Source organism: Danio aesculapii, chromosome 17 (assembly GCF_903798145.1).
Source record: "Danio aesculapii chromosome 17, fDanAes4.1, whole genome shotgun sequence".
Lineage (NCBI taxonomy): Eukaryota > Metazoa > Chordata > Actinopteri > Cypriniformes > Danionidae > Danio > Danio aesculapii.
In genome coordinates this window covers 10,138,720-10,157,521 of record NC_079451.1, presented here as the reverse complement: position 1 = coordinate 10,157,521, position 18,802 = coordinate 10,138,720, and the positions used below count along the sequence as shown (strand labels likewise).

The 18,802-nt window shown below is 34.7% G+C and overlaps 2 protein-coding genes across 3 annotated transcripts; both read left to right on the top strand.

Annotated features, from left to right (window-relative positions):
- The first annotated feature begins 4,358 nt into the window (after positions 1–4,358).
- On the top strand, positions 4,359–10,179 carry nenf (neudesin neurotrophic factor). Of its 2 annotated transcripts, XM_056477737.1 has the most exons (4): positions 4,472–4,801; positions 4,938–4,998; positions 9,167–9,270; positions 9,404–10,179. In XM_056477737.1, exons 1-4 carry the CDS (start codon positions 4,505–4,507, stop codon positions 9,578–9,580), a joined length of 639 nt encoding a protein of 212 aa, XP_056333712.1. In that variant the 5' UTR covers positions 4,472–4,504; the 3' UTR covers positions 9,581–10,179. The 2 variants fall into 2 exon arrangements, with proteins under 2 accessions (XP_056333713.1, XP_056333712.1); XM_056477738.1 differs by lacking the exons at positions 9,167–9,270; positions 9,404–10,179 and adding an exon at positions 7,902–8,314 and having other exon boundaries at positions 4,359–4,801.
- A 1,811-nt stretch (positions 10,180–11,990) lies between these two features.
- Positions 11,991–17,724, top strand: tagapa (T cell activation RhoGTPase activating protein a). Its single transcript, XM_056477066.1, has 10 exons — positions 11,991–12,363; positions 13,246–13,324; positions 13,482–13,535; positions 13,850–13,919; positions 14,049–14,245; positions 14,868–15,029; positions 15,120–15,229; positions 15,322–15,493; positions 15,675–15,783; positions 16,469–17,724. The coding sequence occupies exons 2-10, from the start codon at positions 13,298–13,300 to the stop codon at positions 17,461–17,463; spliced, it is 1,896 nt and encodes a 631-aa protein (XP_056333041.1). The 5' UTR covers positions 11,991–12,363; positions 13,246–13,297; the 3' UTR covers positions 17,464–17,724.
- Positions 17,725–18,802: the final 1,078 nt, after the last annotated feature.

Genomic DNA, 18,802 nt, shown 5'->3' with positions numbered 1-18,802 from the left:
CTTCACCTTAACAAACAAATCTATATTATTCCAAAACTCCTGAATGTAATGACATGACCAAAACAAATGTATCACCGTTTCGACAGCATTCACACTCAAGTCAGTGTCAACTCTAAATTTTGTATAAATTTCTTGACAGGATAAAACCTATAGATCTATTTAAAAGAAACCTCTTTTACCATTTGTGAGAGAATTTTTATTGTAGTGGGCAGAATTGCCCCAGTTAGGATTATCAAAAAAGTTTTTCCAAAGGAAGATACTGTGTTGAGTAGAAGTTAGATTCTCAAGAAATAGTGATCTTCTTTTGTGATTTTTGTTTCTTTTAAAGAAACTAATTTGACTGTCAGGAGTGTCGCAGGGATTAAAGGAACATGCTGTAACTGTTGGGGAACATTCAGTTCCTCAGAATAAGCCAGATGGAATGGCTCCCATCACCATCACAAATTCTTTTGGAGTTACAGGTATCTGGTATTTGGAAAGAAATTTTGAGTAAACAAAAGTCCTTAACTATTAAACAGTTGTTGCACCAAAATTATTTTATTACTGAGCCAGTTACTATAATATAATGATTTGTTCTTAAATCGAATGTCTTTATTGTTCCAAATGAAACATCTATGTGACGAAAAATTGTGTTTATAGATTAATGCCCATGCAAAGACAGCCTGTTGATGAAATTTAGATAGTTTAATTGGGAGTTTGGAAATATCATAATTATACATTAGAAGAAAGGGAGGACCACTAATCTGCGAGAAAACAAGTTGAGAGAAAACATTCCAAATAGAAGTTGGTTTAGATGGGTATTGTTTCAGCCAATTAATCTTAAACGTATTGTTAAATGAATCGAAATCAATAAAATTCAAGCCACCCTTATTATAATGAATTATGACAGATTTTTTAATATAATAGAGTTAACCTGTAGAAAATTCGGATCAAATGAAACTTTAATTTAATGTCACTGAAGTTTCTAATTTAGAAAATCAAACAATTTTACAGGTTAAAGTGTTAACAATTAAAACATTTACTTTGTTTTAAAGTAAAACATTTCTTCATTTCTTTCAAACTCTTCAAGTTTGTCTAAATAGGAATGTCCTATCCTCAAATATTTTGCTTCTTTTTAAAATCTTTTCATTTATTTATTTAAAAAAAGAAAAATTTTACTTAAAAAAAAAATCTTTCTTCATTCATTAATTTTCCTTCGGCTTTGTCCCTTTATTAATCAGGGGTCGACACAGCAGAATGACCCACCAACTTATCCAGCATATGTTTTACGCAGCGAATGCCCTTCCAGCTGCAACCCAGTACTTAGAAACATCCACGCACACTCATTCACACACATACACTACGGCCAATTTAGTTCATTAAATTGACCATTAGCGTATGTCTTTGGACTGTGGGGGAAAATGGAGCACCTGGAGGAAACCCACACCAACACTGGGAGAACATGCAAACTCCACACAGACTTGCCAACTGACCCAGCCCAGACTCAAACCAGCAACCGTCTTGCTGTGAGGAGACAGTGCTAACGGTGGGCCACCGTGTCACCCCAAAGTCTTTCTTTTTTTTTTAAGTAAAAAAAAAAATATTTAAGGTTAAGGTATTCATATTCAGACAAACTTAGTTCATTTGGAAAAACAGATAACTCAGTTTTTTTTTTCAAGATTTCTGAAAACTTACCAAAAAGCTAGTTTTTATCTGCATAAATCACATTTTTCATTGTACTTTTCAATGTAAAATATAAAAAATGATCTCTAAAAATAAACTCTTCAATTGTAGCATGTCATTTGTGACAAAATGTCACCTTTTTAAATGATAAATATTAGGCAAATCATTTAGCAAATGGTTTAAAATGTGACTGTAAGTAGACCATTCATTTATATATGTAGGCTATGATTTTAAAATGAAAATATGTAGAAAGATATGTAGGCCTACAGTAATTATCTCTTTAACATTATTAGATGACTGGATATTTTAAGGAGACTTAATGCGATCAGTGGATAATCAAGTGGTGGAATTTCATCATCACTTCACATAATTCTCTAAACATTCACATATTTGTGACAAGATGCTAGATGTGTGTATATATATATTCTAAACATTAAAGTCTCATATTTAGTTGACATTTTAAAATACTTATATTCAGATTGGTTACTTTTTAATGATTATAATGTTATTGTATATTCTGATTTGTGAAATACTTTTTATTAATCATTGCCACTAATTATGAATTCAAAAAATCTTGACAATAATATTTTAAGCCAGGCCATGCATATATTGTTGTTTTCTTTCTTTCTCTCTTTTTTGTTAATGTTGTTCATACAGGGATTTCCAAAATTCAAAAACAACACATTTGCATACTTCACAAAAACAAATTTGCTCTTTGGTGCTTGCATGACCTTCAGGTAAACAAAACATTTAATCTCTTACAGCGTTCAAGAGTTTTGTTTCAATTGTTAAGATGAAATCAAGTGACTTTTAAATACAAAACCCCCCTGCAGTTCTTTCTCAGAAGTTCTTTTTCTTAGTATTTTAGGGAAGTATTGTACTAAACAATAAAAAGTGATGGTATAAAATATACAATATAAATGGTTTAAAGGCTATTTGGAAAACATTTATAATCATATTAGTACTGTATTTATTTTATTTTTTTAGACTTTACACATTTATTTACTCATTTTACAAACAGTTTATGTTTAGTAAAACGTTTGATCATTTATTTATTTGAATTCTAATTGCAATACATTTAATGTTTATTTTATAACTTTTATAGTAACATGTTTATTTTAAAATATTTTAGAATCTTTTTTATGTGTTTTTATTTTATTATTGAAATAATGTGTTATTTAATGTCACCAGGCCAAAGTTAAAAATCCCCCGTCTTATATGCAATATAGTGAAAAATATTATTCTGTAGCCTGTATTATGTCTTTCCCTTTTTAAAACCTGTTTTAACACAATTTAAACCGTTTTAAATCATTTTTATTCTTTGTTTTTATTCTCTTATACTTGTTTCTTTTATTCCTGTTTATGTAAAGCACTTTGAATTACCATTGTATATAAAATCATTCATTCATTCATTTTCTTTGCGGCTTAGTCCCTTTATTAATCTGGGGTTGCCACAGCGGAATGGATCACCAACTCATCCAGCATTTGTTTTTACGCAGCGGATGCCCTTCCAGCCACAACCCATCACTGGGAAACACATACACACATACACATACACTACGTACAATTTAGTCTACCCAATTCACCTGTACTGCATGTCTTTGGACTGTGGGGGAAACCGGAGCACTCGGAGGAAACCCACGGGACAGCACTACCTACTGCGCCACTGCTTCGCCCCTGTATATGAAATGTGCTATATAATTAAACTTGACTTGCCTTATAGAGCTCTGCACTTTGTGTGAATAAAAACATTATTTTTATTCTTTGGTCAATTTTGAGAAAACACATCATTTTAAATCAGACACTAATGTGTCTTGTTTTAGTAAATGCCTTGTTTTTCTCCAATAAAAAATATAGGCAAAAAGAATGTATTTGGCATTTTAACAAATACAGTAGTTTAGTGATATAGCCTAACAGAAACAGTAAATTAATAATGACAGAAACATGCCAGTTGGAGTTGCACATATTTGTAAAGGTTTTAAGGATTTCTGGGTTCAGTTTAAGGGATACATGCCTATTTTAAAACAAAGATGTGTAGTGTGAAATATTTTTTATTTATATGATCCACAAAAAAACAAGATTCAGCATTATTCGGCTGGATAGTACTTTTGAGGAAGAAGGAACGCGTTTAAGGAGTTTATACAACAGAAAATATCTCATGGGAAATTATTAAGGCCTCAAGAATAAAAAGATAGCCTATATAATAAATAATTTGTTATTGTTAAAATTCTATATTTACGAATGTACATTTTTCAAAATTCCCCCAAGATTAGTGGTGTTTAAAGAAGAATTTGTGATATATTTGAAGACATTAAGAAAGATGAAAAGCCAAAAAGTAAGAAATTTATATTAATCATTTGAGGATATTGGTTTCATACATTTGAGAAATTTAACTCCCCTGCCACTTAATTTTCTCTATCATTTTTTTTGTGAATTTATGTTATATATATATATATATATATATATATATATATATATATATATATATATATATATATATATATATATATATATATATTGTGTTATTAAAGAGGATCCAAAGATTGCGAATGTATGTAAATTGATTGTTTTTCTGTCTTTTGTGCTATTCTAAATGTATGAATGCCTTTATATTACTGTTCAAGCATTGTTAATAAAAAAGAAGTTTCAGTGCCAGCGGTGGGCGTCACTTCCGGTCCATCTCACGTGTTGTGAATGGAGAAACAGAAACTCGACGCTAGTGGAAGTTTAGAAAATTCCCGAAGCAGAAGTTTGTGTTTTGAATTAAAGTCAGAATATATTAGATTATCCCGCATTCCCAACACCAAAATGTTAACAAATTGTGTCCCAAAGCACCAATTACATGTACTGTTCCGAGACAAATGGAGCATTTCCACCTCTTATTGTGAAACTGATCCGAGATCAGCATCTAAATGGAAACACAGATAGACGCTCCCGTGACAACAAGGAAACTGAAGCCGCAGACTCGTTCCTCACAACTCAAACCTCAACACGACAGTCCACAATGTTTTATTGTCGTAGTGTTTTAATATACGCGTTATTAAGTGTTTGTTCTACAAATGACAGTAAAATAAAAAACGCATCGAAACCGGTGCGTCTGTTTACGGATGAGGAGTTGCAAAGATACGATGGAAGCGAGGTATGTGTTGTTGTTACCACAAAAACACTGTCCTAACGTTAGCTAGACGACTATGTAAACTTATTTACTCTTCTTTTAACAACTAACTGCAAGTCACGTTTAATAATATTTATACAACCCCCCGCCCCAAATACAGGACGGACAACCAATATACTTGGCCATTAAAGGAGTAGTGTTTGACGTCACAACTGGAAAAGGTTAGATTTTTTTTAATGAAACCTCACGTTCTCTAATTTTCTCTGGTGGAAGTTTCTGATTCAGACACAATTATTTGAGGAAGTAGATCAATCTGTTTGAGAGATCACGGCATAGTAGACGTCTACTTTCTTCCCTAATTTGAGAATATCTGGAAACTCCCTGTGTCTATTTGCATTTACAGGTCAAATTATTTTAAAGAGTTTTGGAAAATAAACGGGATTTTCCTGAGCTAGAAAAGAATGCATATGGGAAGAACTTCTCCAGGGAATTTAAATATTTTTAGTTATGTTGATGATGTAAAACCACATGGGTGATCCCTTCAGGGCAGCCTTCAGAACTGTCTATTCTTTGTTAAATAAAACAAATAATAACAATTGTAAGTTAATTACAATCTTCTCATATGTCACTTTTGAAGAAAAGAACTGTAGAAGAGAAGAATTTGAAGAGAAGAATTGTGTCATGTTATATGTGCGTAACCTTTTTCTGAACTGGGCTTGCTCATCTATAATAATAATAACAATGTAAGGGGGTTGCGGCTGGAAGGGCATCCGCTGCGTAAAACATATGCTGAATAAGTTATCGGTTCATTCTGTTGTGGAGACCCCTGATTAATAAAGGGACTATGCCGAAAAGAAAATGAATGAATAATGTAAGGACATTTTAGACCAAAAGTGAAATGTGAATTCACTGAGGGAAATGTAAATTCACGTCTGTGTAGTCCGAATAAATGACTAGTAAATTGGTAAATAACTTAAGAAGTGCTTCCTTTTTGAATAGATTTAGAATAGGATGAAAAAGTTCAACACTTCAGTAAGGAATATTCTGCGTTTCCATTTGACTCTTTTAATTCGTTTCAAGGGATACTGAATCTGTTGTTGTGCAAGTGAGATGAGTAAATACACATTTACATTTATGCTACAGTATGTATCATGTTCACACATTGTACACAATTCATCCGCACGTACACCAGAATTCTCTCAACACAGCTGTCAGTGAATAGATGGGAAAATGGTAGGAATGCTTTGATCGATTAGTCGGAGATCGGTATTGGCCGATAATCAAAATTTTGGACTTGATTGCTACTCACTGATTTTGCCGATCTCATCAACCGATGATGATGTTCTCATGTGTTTTTGACAATGTTGCAAAGTTACTAAAGCCTGGCTGGAAATAAAAAATATACATATCTAAATACAACTTAATTATTTAATAATATAACTCTTTTGTAATATACTTATTGCAGTAAGCAATAGTTTATAGGCCTATTTCCCTATTTAGTAAAGAAGTAATGGGTTTATAGGTGTGCACTTTAATTTATGCATCAAATATGCACTCCAAACTGTTTCTTGATTGAGAAATGTTGAATTTTTCCATCATTTGCAATGTTTCTAAATTGCATTGTTACTAATTTTCTTACCATTTTAAAATCTGTTTTATCTACTATTTTCTGTAAAGCTGCCTCTGACCATGACATGTCCACACTACATGGTTATATGAGACATGTTTAAAGGATTTTATACAATGACCTCATTTATTCTCTTATGTAAGGAGAGATCTCCACTTAAGTATCATACTTGCTGGGAAAATGTACTTTATGCATTATAAAGCTTGAAGCATCAGAATCAGTACTCTTTATCTGCCGATCAAGGAATTGGTACACGGTAGCGGCTGCAAACATCCTGATCGGAGCATCCCTAGAAAACAGTTCATTCATTAATGAATTCTTTTTGGCTTAGTCCCTTTTTTAATCAGGGGTCGCCACAGCGGAATGAACTGCCAACTTATCCAGCATGTTTTTCACAACGAATGTCCTTCCAGCTGCAACCCATCATTGGGAAACACCCATAAATTCTCATTCACACACATAAACCATGGACAATTTAGCTTACCCAATTCACCTATAGTGCATGTCTTTGGACTGTGGGGGAAACTGGAGCACCTGAAGGAAGCCCACGCAAACTCCACACAGAAATGCCAACTGACCCAGCCGAGGCTTGAACCAGCAACCTTCTTGCTGTGAGGCGACAGCGCTACCCATTGTGCCCCTTTTTTAAAATGAAAAGTAATGTGTTACTTTACTAGTTTCTTGAAAATGTAATCTGATTACATAAATCACTTTAGTTGTAATGCATTGTCATCATCACTGGTCAACAAAAGCATTCAGGTAGACACTGGTGTTTAAACAATGTTCGGTTGGAACCACAGAACTGAACTTGTGATACAAGGCAGGATGAATGCATTCGTTCATGTTGTTTATTTCACCTTTACCATTCAAATGTCACAGAAGAGTTCAAGGGTTTTCCAAAAAAGTCCACCCTTATAGCACAATAAACGTTCAGAGAACCACGTTCAGTCACTTGACTCATCTTTCTTCCTTATTCTGATTCCTGGTTTGAATTTCTGCATTTTTCTGATCACGTCTACCTGTGCAAATGCACAGAGTTGCTTCCCTGTGGTTGGTTGATTAGGTATTTGTGTTAACAAGTGGTGAGTGCATGGTGAGCATAAACTACCTTATCTATTGTAATCTATGAAGGCAATCTATATAGATTTTTATGTAATGTTCCCTTTTCACATATCTACTGTTCCTAGAAATAGACATCGTCTTGACTGGGTAAACTTCCATGGAGGTGAACTAAAACTACCAAAAAATATATTTTTAGTGTTCCCATTTGCTAAAATTTCACAAGAAAATTCATGGTAGTACATATTTGACTTGAAATGTGTAGAATTATATTGAGAGATTGATTACTTTGGTCAGAAGAGAGAGAAATTTGCACTCCATCTTTAGTACACTGTTAAAAATGTTGGGATCCACACAACCAATTTGTGTTGGGACAACATGAAGGAATTAAGTTAACTTATTAGTTTTTACAAATTGTTTTTATTGAACATAAAACAGGACTGCACAGTGGCGCAGCGGGTAGTGCTGTCACCTCAGAGCAAGAAGGTCGCTGGTTCGAGCCTCTGCTGGGCCAGTTGGCATATCTGTGTGGAGTTTGCATGTTCTCCCCATGTTCGCGTGAATCTCCACCGAATGCTCTGGTTTCCTCCGGTTTCCCCCACAAGTCCAAAGACATTCCCTATAGATGAATTGGGTAAGCTAAATTGGCCGTAGTGTATGTGTGTATGGGTGTTTTCCTGTGATGGGTTGCAGCTGGAAGGGCATCTGCTGCATAAAACATATGCTGGATAAGTTGGCGCTTACCTGATTAATAAAGGGACTAAGCCAAAAAGAAAATGTAGGAATGAATGAACATAAAACAATCAAGTTGACCCAAAAGATCTCAAGAAAGTTTTCTGTTAAACCGTTCCTAATATGCAAGTGTTTTTACAACTATTTTATTTAGTTATTTAGGGCAAGAGTATCACCAGCAGAAAAGGACTCTCCACATCAAAAGATACTGGCCAGCACATGATTCAGCAAACATTTGAGAAATAAATAGCTTATAAACCAACATCCTATGCTGCTATGTGCATCCTATGAGCTATGCACCTGAACAGTGCAGTGGCCTACTTACTTTATATTTCAAGAAAAGAAAGATATCCAAAGATGCCTTTTCAAGTAAAGAAATCTGTTTTGTAAACTAATTAAGATAGCAGGTCAGTGATTTATTTCAATTATTTAGCCTGACGTGTTTACTGTTGCAAAATATTTTAATATCTTGTGTTCAATAGGAAAAAAGGCTTGTTGTTTTTTACCCAGAAGAACATATTAGATTAGATTAGATTCAACTTTATTGTTATTACACATGTACAAGTACAAGGCAACGAAATGCAGTTTCGGTCTAACCAGCAGTGCAATAGCAGCAAGTGCAGGATACAGGTATAAGTTATAAAGAAAATTATGGTAATGTTTACAGATGGATGTACTATAAACATTATATACAGGTTGTATTAGCTATGAACAGATTTACAATAAATGAATATATGTACAGGATGCTATTAATATTTGAGAGCAGTAATCACAATACCGTCATAGCGTGAAACCGTGATTTTTTTATCCAAGGTTTTCATACGAAAGAATCTTATACCGGCCCATGCCTAAAAAGAAACTTTTAAAAATAATTGTAGAAAGGTATCATCCTAATTTGTGAAAAGAGTACATTAATAATAGGTCAAAAAGTTACTAGAATTTACACATTCCACTTTTTTTTTTATTTCCAGAGTTTTACAAAAAAGGAGCACCTTATAATGCTCTTGTAGGCAAAGACTCAACCAGAGCTGTGGCCAAAATGTCCCTTGACCCAGCAGATCTCACACATGACACTGTAAGTTGAGAGTTTTATTACAACTTTGCCACAGGAAAAACAAAAAAAAAAGTTTCAGCTTATACTGAACATTGGTTTTCACCAGACTTTTTTGGCACTAACATGTTACTGCTTTCGGTTCCTATTTTGTTAGACGGGCCTCACAGAGAGTCAACTACAATCCCTTGAGCAGATTTTCACAGGCACATACAAGACAAAATACCCTGTTGTGGGATACACCAGCAGGCGTCTTCTCAATGAGGATGGCAGCCCCAATAAAGACTTCAAACCCGAAGACCAACCTAATTTCTCCATTAAAGATGAATTTTGATGCCTTCAAAAGTAGTTGTCCTATAATAAAATTATTTAGTAATCAAAACCCAAATCAAGACGTTGTTTGTGACCTCTGACAGCAGTGCACTAAGTGGGCATGTGTAAATTTGAGGTTGTCTGGTGGTCTTTCCAGCCCACAGCCTAGAAAACATTATGATGCATACTGTCCCACGTGGGTTTTTCCCTGGTGGGCTGCTTCGAAGGTCATTCAAATTGAGCCACCTACAGGTGTGACTTAAAAAACTGGTGTGGTTGATTGGCATTTTTATATGTGTTAAATACGTTAAGGATTTAAAATGTGTATGCTGCATAAACAAGTCTTTAAAAGTGTAAACTGGCAATAAAACACTTGATTCTATTCACTGTACACAAGGGGAAAGTTTGGTGATTCACACTTCATTTAGAAATTGAAATTGCTCTGTGGTGAGGGGTTTCATGCCATGAATTAAAAAGTTAAGCATTGATTTTATCATTCTGCGACAACTTTTTTTACTCAAGCGCTCTGTCAGTCATAATTAAACTGTTTGTTTTTATCTTTACGAAGTACTCTTGATGACTTGAAATGTTTCCCACTAATAAAGAGAGAGTTGTTTGTTACTTAGACTTGTCCTGCCATATTCGTGTCATGCGGGCTACTTTTGGAATGGAATGGAATTAATAAAATATTTAGAAACACACAGACAGGTGTCATCTGGTTTCAAAAGAGTGTGTGTGTCAGCCAATTGGAACACAGCTGTTCATCAAGTAGAATAGACCGAAAAGATGAGGGTATGTGAGAAACTATGAATGTGAGCTAAAGTTTAACTACACTAAACTTGAAACTGGCAAATTTAGGTATAAACATTCACATTTATACAATATATTAAACATTTAGCTGAAAAAAAGAGATATTTTTTTACAAATGTAGGATAAAAAGCATTAATCTAAGTACTGAGCCCATGATATTTCATCATTCATTGTTTCAAAATTATATCAATAGCCATATAATTATGACATGTAAGACATAATAAATGAAAATTACTAATAAAATCTGACCTTCTGAGAGGTATTCAGTGGACCAAAAGTTTAGAGTTTAGATGCAAAAACCTCTAAATGCCGTTTAAAACTTTTCCTCTAACATTAGTATCTTCTGTAATATCACTTTTATGACAAAGAATAAGCTCTTTTCATGGTCTTTAAAGTGAAATATCTCAATGTAAAATTTCAGACGGCACTTAGAGGGTTTTGCATCTGAACTCTTCATATATCCTCAAACATCAGATATTTATAAGATTCATACAGTTAGAAACTCCCCCACATGTTTAACTATTCCAAAACATCAAAATGCTCCTGATGAGAAGACTGTGACCTGATTTCCATGGAGACTGTAAGCAGTAGGTGGGTACGCTAAAAGACATTTGGTCAAACGCAGTGCTTTTAATTTCACGATGAATTTACCTGCTAGTAAAAACATGGGGGCTGTATGGTTTCTGGAGCTATAGTGAGTCAGTTAACAGGCACTTGTCAGATTCAGAGTCTCAAAATGATGGTTTTTGTTTCTTTAAAAAAGTCCCAGGGTATCATTAGCATGTACACACAGCAAAATAATGAATCATTATAAAAGTGTCTTTACTGTAAACACTGCAGCCAAGCTTAATTATAATTTACCAGAAAATGAGATTTAGTTGAAGGATGACATCCAATAACGGTCACGAAATTGTTCCTTAAACTACACTGTAAAACTCAAAAAGTTAAGGTAACTCAAACCATTTGAGGAAACCGATTGCAACAAACCATTTAAGTTCAAGAACTACTCCTAATGAGTACTGTGAACTTAATCCATTTGAGTAAATGAAGCAATTTGAGCACAGCAAAATCCAATAGATAAAGAGAACGCAAACCAACTGAGCACTGTAAAACCCAGTAAGTTGAGGCAACTCGAACCGTTTGAGGAAACTGATTGCAACAAACCATTTGAGTTAAAAAACTAATGAGTGCTGTGAACTTACTCCATTTAAGTTGAAGTAATGAGGTATTTGAGAGTTCAAAACTGTTTTCAAATGAATAGAAATAACTTTCAATTTTGAGTTAACTACATTCATTTCATTTGATAAAGTTGACTTTTTACAGTATAAACACTACTTTGATGGCTAATAACAGTTGATTTTAGCTTTAGCTGTTTGTTATGTTGTTTTTGTGTACTTTGTAATTCGACATTCTCTTGTTTAAGTATTCTTTAAACAAACATTTGAATAAACTTTTACTTGGAAAAACGATAGTTTGTAACAAATGTATAACATGCAAAATGCTTTGGGCTAAGTACTGAGCCATGTGGTATGCCATACTAAACATATACTTGGCATAGTTATTATGGCTAATTGATTTTAACTTTATCTCTTGTTTGTTGTTTTCGAAAGTGTAACACAATATGCACGATGCTGACCCTGTTGGCCATGTAATTTGATAGGTACTTTCTCTTGCTGCCATATTCTCTATCATCCACACGTTACCTGATACGTTTGTGCTTGCACGCGTGACGTATGTAACACTTTCCACTCTCGAGCCACAACAACTTGCCTTTCGTAGCTAACTAGGTGTTGATGGTGGGAGCCCGTGATGTAGCTTCCTGTCTCCATTGCACATCAGAATTTCCCCTTTTGCCCGCCCACTTTCATTTTGTGTGATGCAGTGGGCTGTTTCACTTCAGTCTGTCTCAGTCTCTTGATGGTGTATGTTCGACTCCCGAGTCAATGTAGCTTGTTGATTTTTCCAGCCACCCACAACAGTGAATATTTTACAGTGGTGAGTAACATTTATTTACACATATTTTTGTAATGAAGTATTGTGTTATTACATGTTTTCTTTCTGTTTGGGAGTTGTTGTGTTATATAAATACATTATTTGTTTATTATAATGTAATTGTATTCTACTGTATGTGTTTGAGCTGTTAGCTGAGTAACATACATAATTATACAGAATTTTACACAATGCAAATGTTAATAATACAGGTTAATATTTTTGCTAATAATTTTATTTGTTACAAACTTTAACTGTTTTCAAGCTGCTGGCCAAATATGTTATACATATGTGTATATGTATTCTCTTAAAAAAGTAATTCATATTAATATTTTGATAAATACTATGATTTGTTATGTTATAAGTTGTTGTTACACATATATATATATATATATATATATATATATATATATATATATATATATATATATATATATATATATATATATATATATATATATATTCATTCTATGTTTTGGAGTTGTAAGCAAAATAAGTTATACATAATTTAGCAAGAATTCTGTTTTAATTAATATTATTACAATATTATGCACCTATCTTTTGGAGCTGTTATGTGTTTAAATTTAAAAATGGTGCACTTTTCCCTACAAATTATAATTAACATTACCATTTAATATTTTACTAATAATCATTTAATGTGTGTGTTTTTAAAAATTAATTTAGAACTTGATATTTTGCTATATTTCTGCTATTGTTAGAAGATTAAACCATATTTATCTATACATTTTTGGATCATGCATTTTGGGTGTTAATTTGGAAAGATTTATTTTACTGCCTGAGGTGAATCCATATTTAATTATGCATGCTGTATTCAATTGCTCAAGTAAATACATCTGCAAGTGCTAACTATCTTCTCTCACTAACCAGGTAATCTGACCAAGAAGACTGTATTTATTAGTCATCTCAAAGCAGCCAACCTATGAAGGTGCTGAGTGGTCACGGCGTGGTAAGTTTTCACCTTCATCCATCAGTTTCACACACACACACACACACCTATTGTCTCTTAATGTCATCATGGAAACTGATTACTATGTATTTGAATTGACTTACTTCCCTAAATCTCATTGACAGAATAAACACATCTTTTGTTCTTTCTGTTTCAGCCCAAATCGTTGACCCAAAGTAGCATGGACCCAATCAGCATGCCAGCCACAACCGTAAGTATATAGATCCTTAGATCTTACGCATACAGCGCTTCTTATCACCCTCTGATTGGTAGATTAGTGCAATTATAGACTCTTTTAAGGTTGAGAACAAAGCCTAAAAGGGGATGCTTCAAAGTCCTGGCTTTTTAAATGTCAGTTTTATTTTGACCATCTTATGCTTTTAATGGAATGTTTACAAACTTTTGATAAGCTCTTATTGCACCAATCCAAAATCCCCCTAGTTGCCATTTTTAGTTTTGTTCTTAAATAGATGTTTCTCTGTAGTAGGTTACTTCATCTAATGGACTGCTTTCAATTTATTTTAGGTTCCTCTGAATACGGGACTCTCCCTTAGTCAGCAAACCAATGGCAATCTTGCCAGCATCTCCCACACTGGTAAGCTAACATTCTCACTTCTGTTCTCTTAAATGTCACTGCTATTTAATATGTTGCAATAAACTTATTAGAAATGTCAGACTAGTAGAATACAATGATTCTTACCACATCTTTACTGTTATTCTAAAGGGAACATGAATATTAACCAAAGGCGCTGGAGAAGCATCTTTCAACGTGTTCAGAAAAAGAACATTTATATCAGGAAGGATTTATATCAGGAAAAGGATTTATATCAGGAAAAAGGTGATCATACCAAGAACACACTGTTTGGACGACCCCTGTCGGAAATCTGTCAGAAAGATGGGTCTCCTCCAGAACCAATTATGGTAAGAACTGCCGAATGTTTCACTCTCAAATACAAAAATACAAATTTTTCAAAGTTTGACTAATAAAATCTGAAAACAAATACTATTACCAGCAATTCTGATGATAAAACATAACAATTTTGCATAATTTGTGCAAATTCATATTATTTAATTTATGCAAAAACTTAAAAAGGAGGCTTGCCCCCAAACTTAACCTCTATACTCAACAATCATTGGAGATAAGCATTCATACAAATTAACTACTAAACCAAAATGTTGCAAATGAAATGTTGAAATTATCTCAGTGTCTATGAAATTCACTGAAAAATGATTAAACGTTGTGTAATAATCTCCCAAATACTTAGCTCAACATTACACTCTTGGAAAATAAAGGTTTTAAATGAGGGCCTGTGTAGCAACACAATATATATACAAATTTGGCCCCAAAGAACAGTCAAATTAAAAGCTCTAAAAGAACTATTTTTTATTAATTTGTAGAACATTTTTATCTAATCTAAACAAAACTATTTTGACTTATTTTCACCATTTGTAGGGCAAAAACTGTTTCAACGCCAACTATTTTTAAGTGTGCTTGTGGTTTTCATCTTTCTAAAGTCCCAATTCGCCTCAATGTATTTTTTAGGATATCCTAACACTGCTGCAGAGAAAGGGTTTGTACACTGAGGGGGTGTTCAGGAGGACTGGAAACACCAAGGCTGTGAGGGAGATCAAGGCGCAGCTCAATGATGGTATACAAGTGGATCTGAAGGAGCAGCCTGTGATTTGGCTTGCTGATCTCATCAAGGTATGCCATATGATGATGATTTGTGTGATATGATTGGTTTAACAACAACAATGTCTAAAAGTCTAAAATATGCATCCTTCTGATTTGCAGGATTTTCTCAGACATCTGCCTGGTGGTTTGCTAATATCAGAGAAGTACAAAGACTGGATGGATGCAATGGAAAAGGAAGATGAAGATCAGAAGTGTGCTGAAATTAAAATGTAAGTCATCTAATGATGCAGTTACAGGATTAAAAGTGATTAGTGTAAATGAACTGTAATCGTGACCAGTTTTTCTTTATTTTTGTCTTTAGGCTGATCAACACACTGTCTGTGCCAAACATTCAGCTCTTGAAGCACCTGATTGTCTTACTGTACTTCATAAGTGAGAACGCAGATACAAACAAGATGGTTTCCATCAATCTGGCCACATGTGTTTCCCCAAACCTGCTCCAAACTGGCAGCAACATAGCGAAGATGGAAGAGGTGAGTGTACTTCTGAAAAACAGTGATCTTATTAATTTCTCGATTTCTCACATGATGTGGCCAGCAGCCAGAAAACAGTAGAACTGAAACTCCACAGAGGAAGAAAAGATCAGACTAGTTTTACATCCAGACTTTGACCTGCTTTCATGAGATATTCTAAATCACATGCTTGTTTTTCCAGGTGACGAAACTAACAACTTTCCTTATTGACAACTGCCGTGAGATTTTTGGTGAAGATGCGCTGATGCTCTATGGAGACTCCGATGAAGATGAACTCAGCGATAACCAAGGTAGCTTTTTAATTCTGTTTGTTCATTACAATCTCATGGCAACTGGTTACTTTTTCAGTTAGTGGCTAATTTGTACGATCTCATTTGTACATTTTTAGCATGATTTGCTCAATGAAAGTTGAGTTTAAGGGTGGGGTATGGGGGCACACCTCTTTTTAAAAACATATGTTTTCATACTAATTAAATCATATGAATTAATATGAATTCGCCACTTTTCTTACAATACGTAAATTGGTTGTGCTGTATACATTTACATGATTAATTATCATCTTTGGCCCAAAATAGAACAAACAACACGAAAAAGTCAAGAGCTAGTATGAGCAGATTAGATTGATTTCAAAAGATGTTTTGGAAAATAGCTAATACATTGATAAATAATGTTTTCTCATGAGGAAAGTCTAAGATGCACAAGACTTGGGTTTCACTTTAACAATCCTTCTGTGGGTTTGCAAAGAATTTAGAAATTTTGACTGAAGTTTTCCAACCAATAGTTGCTAAAGTATATATTCCTTTCACTGTGTATTGCAATACACTAATTAAATGTATTGAATCCGATTGGCTGTCCAATTTACACCCTTAAATTTTTATATTATTTTGACATATATTTTCACACAATTAGCAAAGCAAATGTATGTACATGATATGATCGAACAGCACTTGACATTAGTTTTGATTTCTCCTTCAGACTCTTTTTCTTCGCACCATCACGACTCTGCGTACGACAGTAATGACCCCGACACAGACACCTACAAGGGCAGTTGTTCAGATATGGACTCTATCAAATCTGGAGTTAAGGAAAAAGCCCAGGAACCTGAAGAACCCTGGACGACTCAACTCCTGATCCGCAGACGCTCAGAACCAACGTTTAACTTCACCCAGACGGTTCAGCAGCACCTCTCCAGCAGCCAGACGGAAGTGGAATTTCATGAAAAACTGTTAAAAAAGCAGATCTCCGATGACTGTATTGTGTTCAGGGCAGGAAACAGCTTGGGGAAAAGCTGTGGTTTGGCGCGATCAAGCGCGTCCAGGACCACCTCCAGAGGCTGCTCATATTGTTCCTCGAGTTCACTGGAGAGCTGTTTTTCCAGCGCTTCAGAAAGCTCCATCCAGAGCAGTCCTCCTCTCCTGCCTTCGTGCAAAAAAAACCTTCAACGCAAACATTCCTTCCCTACACCAACCCGCTCAGAAACCCCCAGAAAACGCTCGCAGTCAATGAAGAGTGCACACCTCAGGAGCAGGACTGTTTTCGGGCGAAGCGGCTCCACCAAACGAGCCATCGAAAGAACCTTAAGAGAAAGCGAGACTCTCCCAGAGGTGCTGAATCCTCAACCGGAGTCCAGACGCTTGTCCAGCGATGAGGTTTTCCAGCAGGTGGACAGCAGGATACCAAGCAGCCCTCCGAGTTATCAGCAAGCCGTTCAGAACAATTCCCCTGTAGCTCTTTCCAGTTGCAGATCGCTGACTGTTCAGGATGCCAGATGTCTGTCAAAGCAAACGTGCAGCGGCTCCAGATCTTCGAGTGAGGAGACTTTGGATTTCTCTTCTGGACTTGCTGATATCCACAACAGAGACAATGCTGAGGCATGCTGTGATGATATGAGTGGATCCTCCTCATGTTTGAGACAGAGGTCCTCATCTGAATCTATGTATGAAGAACACATCAGAGAGTCATACGTCTGATGAACTGTTCATGTTTTTGTTTATTTCTCTACTTTTTGAATGCAGCCTCATAATGAGGGATTGGTATTTCAGGTGTTTTGAATGTAACTCAGGGATAATGTGCTCAATGTGTTGAGTTTTATTTTCATTACACAGATTTTTTTGTGATGTTTTGTACCCACTGTATGACAAAATTGTTGTTTTTGATTGAAAAGCACTTTGAGGAAGTTTCACTACACAGGTTCACAGTTTTTGAATTTTCAGAAACAAAGTGGATGCTTAAAAATATATGTAAACCATATATGTCTTCTTATGAAATAAAAACCTATTTTGCTATGCAATTCATGCTCTTTGAGTATTTCTTTCTTTCATTCTTTATTTCTTTTTTCTTTCTTTCTTTCTTTCTTTCTTTCTTTCTTTCTTTCTTTCTAAACAATGAATGTATAAATCACATCATGGGTTCACAATTGTTTTTCATGATAGTATCTATAACTGAAAAGTATAAATAAGAAAAACACAAAACTATAAAGAAATATAATGAAAAACATTAGGTTATTTTCCATGTTTTCATGTTAATTGTAATGCTTAAAAATGTATTAATTACAAAGACATGGAAAAACATGAAAACACTAATATACATTGTTTGTCAGGCTGTTTCAAACCAGTAAAACTCCTGAGTTTGTGTATTTTTTAAAATAAATTGAATCATAAGAGCCATTTTGATATTTTTGTTCACAACATGATATGATCTTTCTCACACTGTACACAACCCATTTATTCCCACACTGTCACCGCATATAGGTTGTGACACGCATTGAGAACTAATAGCCCTACATTTGATTACTAAATGCCAAACCAAATGCCAAGCACAAACAAATAATGTTGAACATTTCCCCAGAAAGTCTTTGCAACTACTTTTAACCCACTTCTGATTTTTTTTATAAGCATGCGAAACTTTATTGGCAAGCCAATTGGCATCTGCAAACAAGCAATGCTAAGTATTTGCTCAGAAAATTCATTTATTTATTTTTGTTACATGTTTGAAATAAGAGATAGTGTGAGGAATTCTGATACCCGGGAAGAGCTTGAACGAGCCAGTTGAGGTTTAGGATGCCCATCTGTCCCACTGGGAGGCAACTCAGGACACACTGGAGAAAGGTCTGTCTACTCTCCTGCAAACACTTTGTGATCCCTCTAGTTGAAGATGGATAATGGATGGATGTTTGAAATTACTTTTAACTACCATCAAAAAGATAAAGTTACAAAAGCTGTCACTGGTACACCTGGGGAAAACCCACGCCAACACAAGGAGAACATCCAGACAGAAATACCAACTGACCCAGCGGGACCCAAACCAGCG

Bases quoted from the DNA above. Each gene is read 5' to 3' on its own strand.
- nenf (XM_056477737.1), top strand. From the start codon at position 4,505: ATGTACTGTTCCGAGACAAATGGAGCATTTCCACCTCTTATTGTGAAA. The intron at 4,802-4,937 runs GTATGTGTTGTT...CCCCAAATACAG, and splicing joins AAAGATACGATGGAAGCGAG to GACGGACAACCAATATACTT. The intron at 4,999-9,166 runs GTTAGATTTTTT...TTTTATTTCCAG, and splicing joins TGACGTCACAACTGGAAAAG to AGTTTTACAAAAAAGGAGCA.
- tagapa (XM_056477066.1), top strand. From the start codon at position 13,298: ATGAAGGTGCTGAGTGGTCACGGCGTG. The intron at 13,325-13,481 runs GTAAGTTTTCAC...TTTCTGTTTCAG, and splicing joins TGCTGAGTGGTCACGGCGTG to CCCAAATCGTTGACCCAAAG. The intron at 13,920-14,048 runs GTAAGCTAACAT...GTTATTCTAAAG, and splicing joins TGCCAGCATCTCCCACACTG to GGAACATGAATATTAACCAA.